The following is a 19,214-nucleotide window of genomic DNA, read 5'->3' as shown; positions in this document are numbered from 1 at the left end:
AGGCTCTGCCCTCACACCAGTTGATTTTATTTATCCATACATGTGGAAACAGACCTCATCAAGAATCACAAAACCATCAATTCCTCAGAATGTAAAGAAAAAATGCAAGTCTACATAGTGCCAAGGACAAATCACTTTTAAAAATAAGTATGTACATCCGTCATCATCTAAAGCTTATAAAGAATTGTCTGATGCCTGAGCTATTTAATCTTTAATGTAAGAGAGGTGCTGCACAAATGCAGAAGTTTTACGCTCCTGATTTTCATTTATATGAGTGTGAAAAGCTAAAACGTTAACTTCAAATATCTTTAAAAAAAATTAGTTTTTCTCTTCAGTGTGAATATTACAGTTCTTTTTTGATACATTTGTTAAATGCAAAAGCAGTGCATGTCTCCAGATACCTTGAGAACTTGGGGAAGCCTACATTTAAATAAGCAGCTAGGGAGACATTCTGCACTTGGAAGTCAGAACTATAAGGTGCATTTGGAAATCACCAAGATGTTTCTGTACCTGATTCATGGCAAGCCATTTTTCCAGCACAAGAAGCCAAAGCCATGCAGTTCTTGAAGGGCTAGAATTCTGTCCCCGTCTACAAAGCAAGGAGCATATACAATGGATTATACAAGGTTGTCTCCATATCCAAGATCCAGGAAAACACTGTCAGAGATAATTTTGATTTTGTATTTCTTTGAGTAAGATAAAAACAAAGACAAGTAAGTAGCCAAAGGAAAAAAAATGCAGAGAAACTGCACTGATGTGCTCTTGCACATCAACTCAGTGACTTCTGCTGCGCAAATAACTGCTTTTAGATAGGCCAAATACTACAGGCATAGTTCCTCAAAACAAAGAAATCTAGTTCTGGTCCAAAGTTCAGTCTGTACAGCTCTCTTTGAGCACTTCAGCAGATTTCGTTGAAATGTGACCACTTGCCAAACACTGCTATTTCCTGTTCTGCCTATTTCTACCCAAAATATACCCAAGGAAAGTGAAGTTTTAAGTCACAGCACCCAAATGCAGCTCTATATCCAAATTAAAAGTGAAGCAATATACAATTAAACTAAGAGTCCTAATTTCCACCAGCATTTCACATCCTCCATCCACTCCAACATCCCAAAGACTACACAGTTGGGAACATATTCAGTACTGTCAAAGGGACCAGGAAAAGGAGAAAGTATTGTTGCCTGTCCTTTAAAAACCTCAGCACTATAACTAAAGCCCTTAAATGTGATAGCCCAGCTACTAAAGATCAAAAGATTGAAAATTCTTATGTTTCACGTGGCTGTTAGCAATATTCATCTAACCACAAGCCCACCTTCCTCCAGACTCCTTCAGCTGCTGTCAGTGTAAATTGTTTCTTAGAACCTTTACTGAAATGTTACACAAACTTTAATCTGAAGAAGTATCATCATCTGATTAGACAGGGGGAATGTTCCCTGAAGTGCTAGAAATGTTCCCTGAAGCACTGGAAAGTCACCCTTCATATACACCTAACTGAGAAAATCTGAAGAAGTATCATCATCTGATTAGACAGGGGGAATGCCAATGTTCCCTGAAGCACTAGAAAGTCATCCTTCATATAAACCTAACTGAAAAAACAAAAAGTAAGAAATAAAAAGTAACTGGGATTGAGTAAAACCGATGCAATTCCAAAAGACCATGTGAGAGAAACAAGAAATCAACAGCATAATTTGAACTTCTTAGAATTGCAGTATTAAAAATTAGGAGACTTTTCAACAGTTGGGAACAAGATAACACTTTAAATAACTACGCTGCTGATTTTGGTGCTTCAATTTCTAAACTAACCGAAGCTCAGTGTCAAAGAAATGTAATTTCTAGAGATGGTCCTTTTCCCTCGGTAAAATCTAACAAAATCAGTTCTGAAATGCTTCCAAGTAGTTTTAAGCTCGTATCAGTCACCATTGTCAGCTATGTAAATGAACACAACTCGTTATCCCGGTGGGATGGGCAGCCTGCTCAGTTCTTGGTCAGTGATAAGCCATCCAAGTTCAGACACCAGCATCACGAGACACCTCAGCACTGAAGTGCTGCTTCCCTGATTCTACCTGTCTGCCACAGCCAACACTAAGCCAACTGCTGCTCCCCATTTCACATTCAACTCTACGGAACCAGAGCAGTATTTTACTTACCTCACCCCCACGGGGCAAACTACCAGAGCCTGAAGAATTGCCTCCACCTTCCCGGGGCCGTCCCCGTGCCAGCGGCTCAGCTGGGGCACGCAGGCCTGGGCAAGCTCCCAGTGCCCGCGCCGTACGCACTCACAGAAAAACCCGAAAAGACGCTCCAGGGAATCCGCTTCTTCATTCCCGAAAGAATGCATCTTCCCGGGACGGCGGGATGAGCCGGGACGGGTGACACACACAAGGGCGATGCCGCGCTCCCTGGCGGGGCGCTGCGCTCTACGGCACCGCCCCGGCGCCGCCGCCCCACCGCGCCGCCATCTTGGGCGCCGCCTCAGCTGACCGCGCCGCCGGCCGGGCACGCGGGCAAGGCGCCCGCCCATTGGCCGAGCCGGGCCGGAATGTAAATAAACCGCCATGTTTGCTTCGGGCGCCTGACGCCGCCGCCAGAGCCCGGGCAGCGTAAGCCCCGCCCTCACTAACCGTGCCCAGTCCCCGCCCCCACATGCTGGCCCCGCCCCTTGTTCGTGCCTTTCGAGGCTCTGATTGGCTCTCGCCAGAAGCCCCGCCCCTCAGGCGGACGCAGGGGGCCGCGAGGCGGCTGTGGCGGAGGGGTTGGTGCGCTGGGGTGTGTGTGCGGGTGTGCACGTAAATACACCCACACACAGCCGCAGGGCTGCGCCTACAGGCGTGTGGGGGAGTGTATGTACCCTCTATACAGCTGTACGACCCTGTACATATAGCTCACTCTGGTACACCTATACATATATATACACCCCTATACATATATACAAATATATATATACAGGCACCTACAATGTACACAGTATATACAGGTATATATATAGGGTGTATGGAGCTATATGTAGGTGTATATATAAGGCTGTAAATTGTGTATGTATATATATATATACATATGTAGTTATGCATTTGAGACAGGAGAGAGTTGATATCAAGAAATAAATGACGTGGGGTTTGTATGTATTGCATATACAAGTATGCGTATGCAGCACAGAGTGTCTTAGGAGTGGGTTGTGCACCCTCAGCCGGACCTTTCCACGCCCGTACCAAACGCGTAGGCACGGCTCCCGCTCCCGAGCGGGGCCCGCCGCCGCTGCCCTCACCCCGCGCTCGTGGCGGCCTCCCCCTCACGGGCCCGGCGCAGGCGGAGTGACTCAGCTGCCGGGCTGGGTGGTGTCCGGCCGGTGTTTGCCAGAGATAAGACCCCCCCCCTCAACATCCTCCCTTTATTCCGGGCTTTTTGTTTGCTTTTGTCCTGACACACAAAACAAAAACTGCTCCGGGGACTGCAGCGGCGAGGCCGGTGTAGGAGGGAGAGCGGTGATGACAGAGGAGAGGTGTGCCAAAGTAAGTGACCAAGTCAGTCCCCAGGGCTCCTGAATGGAAAATGCGGGATGGGAGCTGTGCCCATGGGCATATGCTGGGACCCACCCATAAACTCTGCAGGAGTTTCTACCATTACTTCCTCCATCGTCCTGAGTATTTCTCACCTGTAGCTAGGTTAACTAGGTGTCCACACATAAATGGTGTGCGGGCAGTCACGCGTCCAAATTTTCTCCAGCCACTCTGGATGAGCTGTGACTCTTGAGACCATGTGGTCGTCATCTGTTCTATTCAGTTCTGACACCCTGTGCCTTTAGTGATGGCACTTATTACAGTGCACCTCTGCACAAACAATTTCTCAATGTGCACTTTCAATTTGGGGTAGTATTTTGTATCTTGTCTCTAGGCAAGGAAGAAGCTTTAGTGGGACATGAGACCTCTGTGAGCATGAACTTCATTTATCTGAGATCTTTTATGCTTATTACCTGCTTTCTAGTTGCTTTATCCAGTTTAAAGTATCCCCCTACAGTCAGATTTTTTACTTGATGAGCAGTTTCCTTATGTAAGACATATCGAGTCCTTGATGCATTTCTTTTGTTACAAAGTTCAAAACATACTTGCTGGAGTCACCTATGCACTCCTGCAAGAGTAAATTTACATCATTAACAATTAGTAGTACTGCTGTCATTTTTGAAGGTAAATTTTAAAATTATTCTTCTGATATTGACCATGTTAGGAATTAGACGTTTATTAATACATCTGTGAAGCTCTAAAGGTAGCTGGATGGGAATACCTAAGTGGGAAAATAAATTGTATAAGGTCATCTTAGCAGAAGACACGACTAGTATAATAAAATTGGGAAATGAGGTACAGGAAAAATATTTTTTATCTTGAATTTGTGTGCATATATTGTGCAAGTCTTCTAGCAAAACCGTCTGAATTTTTACCTTGGAACACTGGAACGATAAAGCTCTTTTTATCTCAAACAGGGTCTGTTGTGCCTTGCCTTGGAATATTATCAGTGTTACGCAAGTTTCTAGTAACATTTAGTGTTTTATAGCAGCTTCTTTCTAAATGAATCTGCCTGGGGAGTGATTACATGCTGTAGTATTCTAATATTTACATTTTAAAGCCATTTCTGAAGACGAAACCTCAAAACATCCCTATCAATTGTTTCCAAAGTTTCTCTGTTTAATATTTCTATGTCAGCTATGGCCTGTATTAGTTCCCCCACTGACCATCAAAGCTGTTAGAGAATTGCTTGGAAAAAGCAAATGTAGCTCAGATCTTTGGGTGCAGCTTGCAACTGCAGGTCTCTGTGAACAGGACAAAAGCAGATCCACCAAGAAGCCATTCTTTGCCTCTGAAAGAGTGTGACTTTTCAAAGTCACTGTCACAAAAGGACTGGGATTGCCTGTGAGGATGTGGTCAGCGTGCAGTGGCAGGGCAGCATCTACAGTGCTGCTTTTTGCAGTGGAGGACAGAGCCTGCCTGGCCTGGTGTAAGGCTTGGTGGTGCCAAGTTAGCCCACCAAAATCTGGTAGCAAATTTGAGGTAGCAAGACAGAGTAGGTTCAAGCCCCACACATTATGCTGCCACAAAGCTTCTCATCTGCTGTGACCAGAGCAACTGGAGTGCTGTTACCAGATTTATTGTGTCATCAGAGTGCAAGAAGTACTTTGAGCTGGAAATACTTTTAAGTTATTTAGAACATATGAAAGTAAACCCAGGTTATGTGAAGTGATCAAAGCAGCTGTTAAAGCTGGTTTACCCACAGCATGACCCACTGAAGCCATTTTCACTGTTCCCTGCAGGTGGAGCAGTATGTTGGTGAAATTAAAGGTGGCCTGAGACCAACCATGAAACTCACAGTCATAGGCATGGTACACTCCAAACCCAAGAGGTAGGTGAAGGGACTGCTGGGGGCTTCACCCTGTTATACATGCTCCTACCTGTCTTCTAAATTCAGACACTTTCTTGGAAGTATGTGTTCTTTGAAGGAAGAAAGTCAAACAGATTAACAATTTATGGCCTTATTTAATTTTTCTGCACTCAGACGAAGATTAAAAGGTCAGGGAGGACTTCACTGTTCGGCCTTTCTGACTGCCCTGACAAGATTTTCTACTCCTTGCCCTTATCTAATGTGAACTGGAGGGAACACATAAGTGGCATTTCTCTTTCAGGAAGAGGTGCAATTCTCAACCTGAATCTTGGTTGTCTGTGGGGGGTTGGAATCAACACCGTTTAAAAACCAGTTTTGGCACAGGAGGTGAAGGTTCATTGCTGTCTTTTATCTGGATAATAGCACCTGTGCTCATCATTACACAGTTTTTGCATCCACAGCTATCAGCTCCACTGCTTCCACTGGTGAAGAGTATGCCATAACCTTTTTTAGGACACAAATGAGTACATTTTGAAGGGTTTGATTTCAGTCAAGACAGAGGGAAAGCAACATTAGATATCACTAGCATTCTACTGGACACTGGGGCAGGAAACAAAGACCAGCCAGGTCTCATCCCTTTCTCCAGCTTCTAAGCCAGTAGAAGTCCTGTGTTTCAGTCTGACATGGAACCAACAGCTGTCTCTAGTCTCTATATGCACCTGCCATGTTCACCATGTCCTTTCACATTTCTGAAAGTTCCAGTCACTTAATAGATCTTTTTTCAGCTTTTCAGTGACTCTGCTCTGTGATCCAGTGGATGCCAACAAAGATGTTGGGCTGTTATTTACAGTTAACTTCAGTGAGAAATCCATCACCCGAAATGCACGAATTGCTGGGAAATGGGGAAGGGAAGAGAAGACTATTCCCTACTTTCCATTTACAGCAGGTGACACGTTCAAGGTAATTTTTCAGGTACTATGAAAAGTGTAGAGAAAAGGAGGGGAGAAAAGCTAAAAGCTATCTATATCACTACCAACAGCCAGCCACTGGCATTGCCAGGTTAACTAGTCCAGTTAACCTGCTGTCTAGACAGCAACAGCTTGAGCCTGATGGGAAAGAAGCATCTCTTTCTCTAATCACAGCTAGAGTACCCACTGGAGCTCTGCAGTATCACCTCAAAAGAGGGTAGGTTATTTATTAGGGGCATTTCAAAAGAACTGCTAGGCTTTGTGCTTTGCTTTGTGGTTTCCCGTAGCATTTAGTTCTAAGTCCATGCTGTTGAAATGAGATCTGCTGCTGATGTCCAACAGCCTTCCCTGTCCTTTTCCACTGCAGATGGAGCTCTTATGTGAACACCAGCAGATACGAGTCTTGGTTGATGGACGGCAGCTCTGTGACTTCACTCACCGCATTCAGCCTCTGAACCTGGTGAAAGCTTTGCGGATCTCAGGGGACATCAAGCTTACCAAAGTGGCTTGAAAGAAGGAGACCAGGATACCACCAGAGGACACAGGAAAATGTACTTTCTCAGACATGTTTTGTCTTTTTCCCCCAGCTGATTCTGGAGAGTGGGAACTGTATCTTTTTAATTCACTGGTGTGTTTGAGAAACACACTTTTTCTCCCCATACACACTCACAGCAATTGCAAAGCTATGGCTGGTCCAGATAAATCCCAATGCCTTTGCTGAGAAACACTTCTGGCCTCCCAAACTGCAAGATTTATGATGCTATGCAGTATCTCGCATCCTTATGGCTCCTTACCCCCTCAGGCATGCCAGGTGGCAGAGCTCAGTCCTCTGTGCTGGCTGGCTGTTGTTAGCCGTGTGACTACAACTGGGCATTATGTAGGTGGTGGGTCTGAGAAAAGAGAAGCAGGAGATTTTCTTATAAATGAATTAGGGAGTCTGATGGGCCCCAGCAAGGCTCACGTTATCAGGAGGGGATTGCTTTTTCTGGAAGCTCTGCTCAGTCAGCACAAAACCATCTGTGCCTTCCAGCAGAGAGCAATAAATACCTTACCTGCCTTACCCTGTCTCTTCCAGGCAGCTTTTCCAGAACTGAAAGGTTTTGACAGCTGTGGATTTCACAGTCTTCTCTGGACCAGCCCTAAGAAATGGTATCTGCAGCTGAAACTGCACTGCCCATTCTTGTTCTTGCATGTAATTAAAACTACACCTTTGCTAGCAAACTTCTTTACAAGCTCTCTTAAATATTTGAGTGCATGTAAGAGTTGTGCTGTTATTTCATTGCTGTAACTGTTGAGAAAAATCCTACAACATGGCTATTTTAATAAATAAACACAAATTTATCATATTCTGGCTTTGGTCGTGATGGGACTTCTTGTACTTACACAACTCAGAGACCAAAACGTCTGTACAGAAATGAATCCGTGGATAGAGGGTTATCAAATTCCTCTATGACTTCAGGGAAGATATTGAGCATGCTGCCTTTTTGAAGGCTCTAAAAAATCTGGCTGTCAGAAAAAGATACTCAGATAAAACAAGAAGTTTTATGAAAGTAGTGTATCAGCAGCTGATTGGGTGTCTGAAGAACTTCCTACATTCCATTTTATCCTCTGGTGTCTCAGTTTATACATAAACCTAAAATTATAGTGTACTAAACCATTATTTTTCATTTACTCAAACTGCCCTCTGAGAAAAATCACATCTCTAAAAAGCACAGGATATTCAAATGCACTGTTTTTTTATATTTAATGATATCAAAGACAAGTTTAGTAGACAAATAATGGGAAAAAATTATTTAAGATAGAAAAAGCAATAGTTAGGACTGCTACTATAGTTCTCTGTTCAAATTGTGCTCTAACTTAAATGGACTTACGGTAATTATCAGAAGGAAAAGTCTTGCTTTTATGGCTGAGGGATTTCTTCCACTATATTCATTACCAGAAACTGTCTGGAACTTCCACTGGTCTGCTTTGATACTCAGGATCCTGTTCTGACATGGGCCATTACCAGCAGAAGAGTAATCTATACGGGTGAGGAGCAAGATCCTTTGTTCTTTTCCAGTCTGACAGAGAACTAAATAGTAGAGCAGATGGGTGGACAGACAGACCCCTTGTTTGTTTTGCAATGCATATTATCCTGGCAGCTGGGTTGTGGCTTAGCACAAGATTCGTGTGGTATGCCAAGAAAGGCAGCCTCAGATACCAGCACTTTTCATGACTTAGATGTTTCAGTCTTAACTAGCTAAGTTTATGAGCCCCTTTATAAAGGGGGAAGGAGCAAGACAATTCTGCTTTAAGATAAAGCACAACCTGGATCTGTCAGACATAGACTGAATACTTATACAAAAGATCCTTTTCTTCCATCTTGGAATATCTTGACGTTTCTTCATGAAGCCCCATTTGTCTGTATCCACCTGTTTTGGTCTTGATGGTTTGATGGTAAATTCAAGGTGGGGGTGTTATTCTGGATCTACTTGATTTGGTCTGCATGGTCTGCCAGGACCTGGTAGGTGTCATGGTGATTCAAATAATGAACATTGACTGTCAAGGGAAAAACAAGACTCCCAGACAACGAGAGCAGGAAGTTGGTCATAAATGTGGTTTTAAGTTCTTTAGAACATATAAAAATAAACCCAAGTTATATCAGGTGATCAAAGCAGCTGTTAAATGTGGACTCATTTGGCATGGAGTCCACATTACTCATGTCAGTGGTTTGATTGCCTCAATCCACTGCACTCGCTCTGCCTTGGAGCTGGCCTGGATGTAATAATGAATGTCATTTTTGGTGATGATTTTGAAAAGGTTGCCTTGCACATTGCCCTTCACTCCTGCAAAGAAAAAAAAAGCCCGACAGATCAGCAGGGTGCACAGAGAAAATCTTTCTGGCAGTTATGAAGCTTCACAAGGAATTTGAATTTCATAAATTAGGGAATCAAATCTTTCCTTTTTATTACGGATAAGACATCTAAAGCTTTTGTGTCTTTGATTTCCCTCTTAAAAACCTCTAGAAGTGTTCAAGGCCAGGTTGGATAGGGTTTTGAGCAAACAGGTTAAGTGGAAGTTGACCCTCTCTGTGACAGGGAGATTGAAACTAAATGATCTTTGGGGTCCCTTCTAACCCAAACATTTGTTGATTCAGTGATTCTATGAAAATACAGTATAGACACTCTTGCCACAGATTGTATGAACTACTGTGCACTGAACAACATCTAAAATAGTCTCTGTTTAGGTGGAGACTATTACTTGAGTTATACACTGAATGAATTATGAACCCCTACCATTTTGCATGGTAGATTATATTTTCTCTTACCCATAGCTGGGTTCCTCTTAGCAAGGAGCTCTGTTGTTCATCATCTGCCCCTGCCCCCAGACCAGAGCTTTTTCAGACCATCTCTTTAGAAAGTTGTTCTGTATTTGGTATCTACACTTTGTGCTTACTGTCATAAAATAAATTGCTTTAATAGCAGAAACACTTATCTATGAGGCTGAAGCTCTAGACAAATGCCTGAACTAAGCCTATACTCCAGCAGAACTAGTTTTTTTATTGCTGTCTTTATGTGTCCCCTACATTTGGGTTCTAGCAGGTCAGAAGGGAAAAGGTAATAGCATAAGTTGAGAGGACACAGAAGTGGATAGCATCAGAGGATGCCTCAAGACTTCGAGTTAAACAACACCCAAAAAGAAAGTGGTTTCTCTTTGTCTGTTAACTCTGGAATATTAATCAGTCTTAGGCCTGTCTCAGAGGTCATATGACTAAGAAAAGCCCATATAAAGAGAACACTCAAGATATGCAGAAATAACACTAAAAAAAAAAGTGTCCCCTTTGCTGTGGACAACCCAGCAGTACAGACACTTGTGACACGCCTCTTCCCTTTCTTGTGAAGGGAAATGGAAAGTGAGCCCACCTGTGCATACAAGAAGCCACACATACAAACCCATACCCAAAGAATGTGTTGTTACAGCATACATATAAATGTATGAAAGTTCAGAGGCTTGTGCTCACCTGCTGGGACTCCGTTGTCCTCCAGAGCTGAGACAAGACAGCCACGAAGAGAGAATCCACCTACTGGCTTGTTATCTTCCTGCAAAGAAAAAGGAAACAAGGCATGTCTGGAAAATGTCACCATGTCCCAGAGCACGTGCATCACTTTTATGAAGTTGGAGACATAATGGCAGTTTTTCCAGGCATGAAACATCTATGTCACAAGAGAAATCAATTAGAACATATAGTTAAAGGCATTGCTATATTTTTTAGTCCCAGATGTTTCTCTGATGTAGCTGGGCATGGTGCAGATCAGTTAAAAGCACAAGGGTAGGCAATCACACTTCAAATGTACATATGGTTTTATCAGTAACAACATACTGAATTATATATACTTCTGTAAGTATTTAGCTTGCTGTTTTTCACTGAGACTGTGTGGGAAAAATCTAGTTCTTTTCCCTGGTTGGCTGGCACTCTTTTTTCTTACCTTTAGGTTCTGCAGTTTCAGCTTATAGCCTTACAAGGATAATTTGCAGTGAAAAAAAAAAACAAAACCAAAAAACAAACCCAAAACCATGAAGGTACAGGAAACAAAAAATGAACTAGCTCCATAAGCTCTTTTCACTGTTATATTGTTTCTATTCTCTTTAAAAGTCACATAAAGCATTTCTATACATGTTCTTGCAATCCTGTTTGGCTTTGTGGTACCCTAAGTATCTGAGTTGCTCCCATTGATTATTATATTAATGAACATAAATTCTACTCTTGATGAGAAAGTTTAAAACTGAGTAGTAGAAATTCCTAGAAATACTTTGGCATTAAGAAGACCCTATTCAATGCTGGAATAAGGATGTAAAAAATCCCAGAACCAGTATGGTCCTCAAATGGTGGGATTTGAGCCCAGAGAGGTCACAACCCAGGAAGAAACCCTGCAGGACCATGGTCCCAGACTGCAGGGTTCAGCAAGAGAGCAATCCCAAGAGGATTGCTGCTGCTGCTCGGCTAAGGAAAAGGAATCTCACTGGGAAAAAGGCAGAAGATGCAGGGGTATAAAATCCTACAAGGACAACCTCCTAGGGTAAGGCCAGAGAGGTCTAATTCCTGGAAATGGACAGAGGAACCCAGAATGATACAAACATTTACAGCATAACTGTATCTTTGCTATAAAATGTTTATATTTCTAAAAGGATTTCTGGGGTTGGTGACTTCCCACTCACGTACCTTGGTGGGATCATAGTAGTGCAAAAAAGCAGGATCAGCTCTCAAAACAAATTTTCTCACCTTCCAGTTTTTCCTTTTGTGCCCCTGCAAAATGGAAGAATTAAAATTACTACCTTCTGAAATGACCATTTTCCTACAGGCTGTAGGGGAGACATAAATAAATACCAAAAAAGAGGGTTTGGATCCAACAGAAAAAAAAAAATTCCTAACATCTTGGTAATTCCCATGACCTTCTGCTGATCTTTCTTCTTCTTCATATGTTGACAATTCCTTCATCTCTTCCTTGCCTGTGCTGAGAACTAAGAAAGCAGAGTGACAGGAACAAATGCTTATATCCCTCATTCCTGCTTTTCATTTCAGATTAAAATCCCATGCTCTGTGCTCCAAAGGGGTTATGTCAGGTCCTTTTGCAGCTCTTTCTGCAGCCCTCCCGTTGCTGCCAGGCCTGTGCCAGGCCCTGGCATCATTCCCTCTCCTGGAGCTTTGGTGCTGGGGCTCAGGGCCAGCCCGGGGCTGGGGCTGCTGGGGGCTGTCCCTGGCTGCTGCTGCCCATGGGCAGAAGCTCCTGGGCAGCTCTCGTGTCCTGTGCATATGGGGGCTGCCCTGCCAGCCTGTGGGGATCCTGCAGCACCCTGCCTACCTTCGTGATGCCTGGCAGCTGGAGGAGGGAGGGCTGGCAAGCATCTGGTGATCCAGTTTGCACAACGCTAAGGGTGGGGCTCGGTACAAGGCTTCAGAGTAATTGTGTGGCCATGCAGTGCACGTAGGATTCCTTTTGCAGGCAGCTGTGTTATGCTCTGAAATTTATTGACCCTCATCTTGTTCACAGCAAGCGTTGGAAACTACATTTTGCAGACCAATTGGGCAGGTCTTGGAAAACAGTTATTGCCAACAGGTACTTGTGCCCAAAAAACATGTTTTACTACCACCAAAGCAGCCATGTGTACATGACAACTGCGCACAGATAAATATCCACTTCATACAAAGGTCAAGCTACTCAGCTTTGAAAGTTGTCTGTGGCCAGCAACACATCCTCACTGTTCACATCACCTGGATGGGATAGGCTAAACCAAAGGAACGGTGGCTCTGCTTGGAAGTGAATGTAACACATCTGGTAGAATTTGGAGGTTGTGTGGTACTTCTGCTTCTGATGCTGTTTTGTACCTTTCAGTATATGCTCAATAGGTACAGAATATCCAATTAATCCTGCCTGAGCAAGTTCCACAGTTCACTTCTTTATAACAGCATACTCTTAACTGCAAGACCTCAAGTACTGACAGGCAAGTTAGTTCTGCTAGGCACATCTGTCCAGCCATCATTGTATAAGTCACATTTACTCTCTAAGAAACCCTAAGAGCTGTACTTTTTCTTGTTTCCCGGGGCAGGTTCCAAGACTATACTTACCTGTTTCACCAAGAATCCTTGCTTCACAATTGTGCCACTTAATTCAGAGATGTTAAAATTGACCTCTTCCTTGGAACTAGTATTTTTCTTACTGCTCTCAGCCTGCAAATAGGAAAAAGACAGTTCCACTTTTCTTTCGAATCTAAACAGACTTTAAAGTACAAAGTTCTGCATTTTATTTTCCATTTTATTTTCCATTTTATTTTCCATTTTATTTTCCTTAGCTGTTTTTATCTTATATATAATGAGTAAGTTCTACTCCATAGCTCTGCTGCTCAGCCTTGTAGGACCAAAATTCACAGGCAACAAATCACAGCTGTACATGCTGGGTATACGTGCTGTGGCCTTGAGCTGTAGCACAACTACAGCACTGCCTCCAATGCATGCAGACACAGCACTGCACTCCAGGGACACACCTCTTTTAATGCCTAAATTATGTAATTTGTAGATCCCTCCATATCCATGTAGCTATTTGGCTCCCATGTAGCAAAAGTGCCAGTGTTAGTACTACTAAAAGACTAGAGCTGCTCCTTCTGCATTTACTTTCCCAGCCTGCACATTTGCCTTTGGTTGCATGCTGTGCACCTGTACCCCAAACCAAGTGTGTGACGGGGGCCAGAGTAGGTGCCTGTGGGGCAGCTGCATCACTCACAAACATGTAGAGTGCAGTGGAGTCGTCAAGGAACTTCTCAGAGGGGTCGCTGGAGCGCGTGGCCTCGGTGCTGCGGACTCCCACGGGCCTGATGAAGTTCTCATCCATCAGCATGGACGCCAAGGTGACGGCCTCGAATCGTGACACAGCAAAGCTGTTGGAGATGAGCCAGTCCACCAGGGCAGAACCTGCAGGAAGAGAGGCAGCTCTCATACCAAGACAGTGTGCTCTTCTGAAGGAAGGCAGATGGTCTCCTGCCACACAGGTTTTCACTTGCAGAAACATTTTGGCACCATCCCCAAGATTGTCAGAGAAGTGCAAAGTTGACCAAAAGTCTGGGGTCCTAAGTATGCTTCCATACATCCAAAGAGCAGGAGAGAAAGGTGTGGGAGAGCTTGGCTGCACTGTCAGGTTCCAATGGGCCAGAGCTTATCGCACTATGAAGGCAGTACAGTAGCTCCCTTGTCCCTGCAATGTAGCTTATCAGATGTGAGGTGGCTCTTTGCCTGCCAGATGTACCTGTGAAGGTCTCTTTGTATCTGTTGCCTTGATCCAAATTGCGGGTCAGCTTAATTCCAGTGCTGCTGTCATACATTCTCTCCACTATATTGCTGCAAATGAGAGCACAGCACAACATCAGCAGATGAGAGAGATAGGCAGAAATAGCTGTAGTGCCAGGGGTGTCCTTATGATTACCCACATAAAGATGGGAGGTATTCTAGGCACTCCCCCAGAAGCACTGTCCTAAGTACATTCCAGGAAAACTTTATTCTCCCAACAGCAGCCCTAAACAAGATGCCTCACAAAATATCTTTCAATTCAGAGCACTGCAAACTGATCTATAGTCACCCCAATTTACTTGTTCAACACAAATCAAATTAATATATTTTTTCTGTTTCTTAATCAGTCTCCATTTCCTCTTATTTAAGATGATGCACCCTAAAAATCCATGTCTGGATTCCAGATATCAGCTTTGAAAACTCAGCAACAGGGCAGAAATCCACCACCTGGTGCTTCCCTGATGTTACATCCTTTGAGGTTATACATGTCCCCAGTGAGGTCATTTGCAGCTGACTAGGAAGGTATTCAAGCCAGCCTGTGCAGAACCCACATACTCCCAAAAGATGATGGTCAGGAAAAAGTGCAATCCCTGGCTAAAGTATGTGCAAAGCTAGGACAGCCAGTTCAGGGATTCATGGCCACACAGGAGCAGATCTGTGCAGAAAGGAGCTTCCCTTGGCCCTCCCCATCCATCAACTCAGGCACTTTGCAAACTACAGCAAAAACAGAAGGAGAAATCATACACACTTACTGGAGGCTGATATTTTCTAGCAGTTTGAAGGAGTTCTTCATTCTGTGAAGTTCTTGTACCTGTACTGGATGACCAGCATGAATAGCTCCAGTGATGTCCAAAGCCCAAGAGTCACGTTCCTCCCTGGAGCAACATTCAAGGAAATAGTCTGTATTGGTTTTTGTCTTTAGTTTGATGAGTAGCTGTGGAGAAAGAAGGACAAAGCAATAACATCATTTACCTATTTCGCTCCTCTTGCATTTTGCTTTTTTTAGCACTGGCCCAAGTGACACAAGTAAGTCTGACAGTGCATCCCACCTGAGCAGTTCAGAGTAATTCTTGTTCAGAAGGATGGTGGGCACAAATCTGGGCTGGTTTTGGTGGTTTTTTAAAATTTTTTGGTTGGTTGGTTTTTTGTTTGGTTTTTGTTTGTTTGTTTGGGTGGGTTTTTTTTGTTTGTTTGTTTATTTTTGTTTGCTTGTGGGGGTTTTTTGTTTGAGGGGGGGTTGTTTTTTTGTAATTTTTTTGGCTCTTCGATCCCCCTCAAGTCCCTGGGTTTTCAGTTATAAACATGGTTTACATGCATGGAGTTCCTGGAGAAGAGAGCAGACCACACAGATACCCCACACAGAGGAAATCTGCATTGCTGCTACCCATGGGAGAGCAGAAAGACACAGAAGGAATGTTTTCTTCCAGAGTCCTCTTGCTGAAAACTTTCTACAGCACCAATATCCCATTGGTAAAGGAAAAAGGAGTCTGATCTGGCTGCCTGGGAGCACCCCATGATACCCAGGCTTTAAGGCAACTATCACAGGTGATATTTCCCTTTTCCTCCACCCTCCTCCGGTTCTGTTGGGTTGTTCATATCCTCTGTCCACACACTGTTGGGCTGATACACTTACATTTTTTTCTCCTCACTGTGTGTACAGGAGTGGGGTTGTTTTTTTGTTAATAGCTGACTCACATTTGGGCACAGGGAAGAGACAATGAGGGATTCAGTGCTTGTCCTGGTTACACTGCTAGTGGCAGCTTGCTTTTGGCTGGGCCTAATTCTGGAAGCACCCCAGTGGTATGGTTGCAGTAATCAAAGAAGCCAGGAGGAGAGGAAAAGAGAGGAAGAAGTTAGAAAATGAGTGACATAGAGAAGAGATACATTTTTCCAGTCATACCGGTCTGTTCTCATATTCCAGGCATGGACAAGTAATAGTGCAGCCATCCAAAAGGATCCTGCCCTTTGGAGAAGGCTCCTTCTTGCCTCCTTCAATTTTGTAATAGAGCAGCTTATCCTGAAGCAGAACGAACCATCTCACTTTCCAGTTGCGAACAACATGTCCCTGGAGGGAGGAAATCCACATAGCTGATTGTAACACAAGCACGGAGAAATGACCATATTTTCTTCTTGCCTTCTTGTATGAAAAGAAGCACAAGAAGTCATTGTGAGTCCTGTTCTCCCTGAAATACACATTTTAAGTAACAAAATAGCATAGCTACATCACTATAAAGATATAGAGGAGTAGAAAAGCGCTGTGCTCTTTCTTCAAGAACTTTGGAGAACTTCACTGGCACAAAAGGTTTCTTGTAAAAGCTCACATAAACTATCCCAAAGAGCTGATGTAGGTGCACACCTGTTTGCTGACAGCACAGGCTAAATCCAAAATGTGTGAGGGCTCTTGGAAACCAGCTCCTCCTCTCTGGTGACCCTGGGGGGTGTCTTTTTCATTTTGAAGTGGCTCTAGGTGCCCAGTTGTTTTGTAAGAGTTTTGCTGGGTGAATTGGCTTTTCCTTACATCCTCCCCTTGCTGCTAACGAGAAGTTCATTTCAATCCTGTCTCCAACCTCCTGGGCTAAAACATTCCCTGTGCTACTGTTCCCTGTAAAGGAAATATGCTTTTTGATGACAAAAGACTGAATGATGGCTGCTGTTGAATGCTTCATGGATTATACAATACAGACAAATCCTCCATTTTTCCTCTGTAAACAGCCCCCAGCTCTCTTTAGTCTGGTTAAAGGACAGCAAAGCCAGTGAGGGCTGGCACTGGCAGGCTTAGTCCTGTCTGATGGTGTCTGTCCAGCTTTGCTGTGCAAGAAGCTGACTTGTGTTTCTACAGGGGATGGAGCATTACAGCCAGCAGGCAAAGCAGAGGGTAAAAGGAGCTCTGACACCTGGGATAGGGTGGGCATGGCTAGAAGAAAGAAACATGTAAGGTCCAGTTGTGGCATGAATCAAAGCTCATTAGCTCTCTGTAAATAAAGGGGAAACCCAGCAATCTCCAAGTAAAGGTGGAGTAACAAGTCTCTAAAATCCAGGGCACTGTAGAGCCAATGTTTTCTAGTCCATACTAAATACTATTTATCTATCTCAGTTTTTTTCTCTCCTTCCCTTTGTATTCCTCAGGGTTTTTTTCACCTGTTGTAAAGTTACTTGGCCATTTTTCCTGTATGTTCTTTGCTATGGCTCTATTCTTTCCTTCTGGAAATGTTCTTTTTTTCTCAGGAGGTCGCCTTTTAAAATTTATCTTTACCTAATTCCATGCATTAATTTTATATTTATAATGCATTACAGTACACAATTCTATTTATAATGCATTTAGATAATCTCCTTGCTTCTGTTCTCTTCTTATGAAAGCTCTGTTTTCATTACCTGATCCCATCCCTTTCTCCTTTCTTCTCTGTGGATCCCTGGTTCCCTTGTCCCTCAGTTGTCCTCTTTGTGGTCTCCCTCCTGTCCAGCTGTGTGTTTGGGTGATGTTGTACAGACCAGCAGTCACAGCTCTGTGTGCTGCCAATAACCTACTCCTCTCACTCGGTGCCAAGGCTTCCCATTTAATTCAGGAGTCACTGAAGAGCCAAAAAGTACAGCTGTAGCCCAGAGAGGAGACTGGCAGCTGGGACTGCTCTGCCCTTGCTGCAGAAGGCAGGATGGAGAACAGCCCCCTTTCCACACAGAACTTCATTTGGCCAGTGTCTGGCTGGCCAAGTGGCGGGAGCCCTGCCAGGAAAACTCCTGACCAGGATTGCCTTCATGTTAGCACCAGAAACACTGCCACGTACTGCACAAAAGCATTTCCCTAGGCGTGGCAAAGCTTTGAACAAACCTCTCAATCACATTTTTTTCTATGAAATCAAGGACCATATTAATCATTGAGACAGGTTCTTGGTACTAAAAGCAGTTTATGCCCCTTGCTAAATTGCCTCCTTGTGTACCAGCAATGATTGACTTGGTCCTACAGGGAGAAGTATTGGGAAGGTTGAAATCTTTCAGCTCTTTTCACCACATTTTGTCTTGTTAGAATTTTCTAACAGTACTGCTTGACGAGAATAGAAAAAATGAGTTATTTCAAAAGCATTTTTAAGTTAGAATTGCTTTGATCCCCTTCAAAAAGGGGATCAAAAAAAGGAGTCGTTTTTCCATTCTCTCATATGAAATGGTGAACTCTGCACAGACACGTCACTGAAGAAGGCACAAGCCATCCTGACCGACCCAAAACTTCTCCTGTCTCCATCCTCCCACGGTGGTCCCCGCTGCCGTGGGTGTGCTCCCTGCAGAGCGGCGTGCGAGGTGCAGCCGTGCTGGCTTTCCAACCCCTGGGTAATCCCGATGGCTAATTCACCCTCCTCCGCAGAAATGCCAGCACAGGGCACCTGCGGGTGTGTAGAGGACAGCTGCAGCTCATGCAGCTCCCCGGGGAGGCACCTGCCCCAGCCCGGAGGAGCTCCTTTCCCAGGAGCTCCTTTCCCAGGAGCTCCTTTCCCAGGAGCAGGCAGCGGCCCCTCCGAGCCAGCCCCGCCGTGAGCCCGGGCTGCTCCGCTCCTGCTCAGGAGCTGCTGCCATGCGGAGCACAGCTCCTTTCCCAGGAGCAGGCAGCGGCCCCTCCGAGCCAGCCCCTGCTCCGCTCCTGCTCAGGAGCTGCTGTCATGCGGAGCAGAGCCGCTCCCAGGGGAAGCACAGCACTCACCCGTTTGACGAGGAAGCCCTCCTTCAGCACTCCAGCTTCTTCCTCCATGGTGGCCGGCAGGGAACAGAGCAGAGCCCGCGCCGAGAATCGCCGGAGCCCTGGCAGCCTGTCCCTCTGCACATGATTTGCTTAAGAAAGCTCATTTTTCTTTGCTCCCCTCCTCCAATGTGACGCGCTCTCCCTCCCCTGGCTTTTCCCCTCCCTCCTTACCTGTGAGACATTAGTTAAACAGCGAGCTGGCTCTGATGCGTTACCTGCCCTCGGGGAAGTAAAACAAAGGGATGTCTAAAAAGGATCTTGAAAGAATTTCACTGAATTTAGTAAAGCAAAAACCCACCACCGAGCGAGCTGGCCAATATAAAAGCAGCTAGAAAATGAC

The 19,214-nt window shown here is 44.5% G+C and overlaps 3 protein-coding genes across 7 annotated transcripts in view; 1 reads left to right on the top strand and 2 right to left on the bottom strand.

The window, feature by feature from the left end:
- The window catches only part of ZFYVE26 (zinc finger FYVE-type containing 26), a 47,479-nt gene extending 44,994 nt beyond the window's left edge, over window positions 1–2,485 (bottom strand). For 3 of the 4 annotated variants that reach the window (XM_039704999.1, XM_039705002.1, XM_039705001.1), the window contains exons 1-2: window positions 2,148–2,485; window positions 511–589 (exon numbers count right to left, since the gene is read on the bottom strand). In XM_039704999.1, the coding sequence (XP_039560933.1) occupies window positions 511–589; window positions 2,148–2,338 (270 nt within the window). In that variant the 5' untranslated portion in view covers window positions 2,339–2,485. The remainder of the gene's footprint in view (window positions 1–510; window positions 590–2,147) is intronic. The other variant, XR_005627065.1, reaches the window with a different exon arrangement.
- Window positions 2,486–3,309: 824 nt separating this feature from the next.
- Window positions 3,310–7,685, top strand: LOC120500361 (galectin-related protein A-like). Of its 2 annotated transcripts, XM_039705145.1 has the most exons (5): window positions 3,310–3,506; window positions 5,297–5,385; window positions 6,150–6,324; window positions 6,700–6,883; window positions 7,408–7,685. In XM_039705145.1, the coding sequence occupies exons 1-4, from the start codon at window positions 3,483–3,485 to the stop codon at window positions 6,841–6,843; spliced, it is 432 nt and encodes a 143-aa protein (XP_039561079.1). In that variant the 5' UTR covers window positions 3,310–3,482; the 3' UTR covers window positions 6,844–6,883; window positions 7,408–7,685. The 2 variants fall into 2 exon arrangements, with proteins under 2 accessions (XP_039561079.1, XP_039561078.1); XM_039705144.1 differs by having other exon boundaries at window positions 6,700–7,685.
- Window positions 7,686–8,062: 377 nt separating this feature from the next.
- Window positions 8,063–18,946, bottom strand: PLEK2 (pleckstrin 2). The gene is made up of 9 exons (XM_039705181.1): window positions 18,836–18,946; window positions 16,049–16,213; window positions 14,901–15,082; window positions 14,108–14,199; window positions 13,589–13,776; window positions 12,937–13,038; window positions 11,533–11,616; window positions 10,333–10,411; window positions 8,063–9,157 (listed from the first exon to the last, which is right to left on the bottom strand). Exons 1-9 carry the CDS (start codon window positions 18,881–18,883, stop codon window positions 9,030–9,032), a joined length of 1,068 nt encoding a protein of 355 aa, XP_039561115.1. The 5' UTR covers window positions 18,884–18,946; the 3' UTR covers window positions 8,063–9,029.
- Between the last annotated feature and the right edge of the window lie 268 nt (window positions 18,947–19,214).

The sequence above is a fragment of the Passer montanus genome, unplaced genomic scaffold (assembly GCF_014805655.1).
Source record: "Passer montanus isolate IOZ18808 unplaced genomic scaffold, ASM1480565v1 scaffold18, whole genome shotgun sequence".
In the NCBI taxonomy this organism is placed as follows: Eukaryota; Metazoa; Chordata; class Aves; order Passeriformes; family Passeridae; genus Passer; species Passer montanus.
This window is presented reverse-complemented; position numbering and strand designations above follow the sequence as displayed.

Excerpts from the sequence above, each read along its gene's own strand:
- LOC120500361 (XM_039705145.1), top strand. The coding sequence starts at position 3,483 with ATGACAGAGGAGAGGTGTGCCAAA. Across the intron at positions 5,386-6,149 it reads GTACACTCCAAACCCAAGAG|CTTTTCAGTGACTCTGCTCT; the intron begins GTAGGTGAAGGG and ends ATCTTTTTTCAG. Across the intron at positions 6,325-6,699 it reads CAGCAGGTGACACGTTCAAG|ATGGAGCTCTTATGTGAACA; the intron begins GTAATTTTTCAG and ends TTTCCACTGCAG.
- PLEK2 (XM_039705181.1), bottom strand. The coding sequence starts at position 18,883 with ATGGAGGAAGAAGCTGGAGTGCTGAAGGAGGGCTTCCTCGTCAAACGG. Across the intron at positions 16,214-18,835 it reads AGGGCTTCCTCGTCAAACGG|GGACATGTTGTTCGCAACTG; the intron begins GTGAGTGCTGTG and ends TCCTCCCTCCAG. Across the intron at positions 13,777-14,107 it reads ATACAAAGAGACCTTCACAG|GTTCTGCCCTGGTGGACTGG; the intron begins GTACATCTGGCA and ends CTCTTCCTGCAG.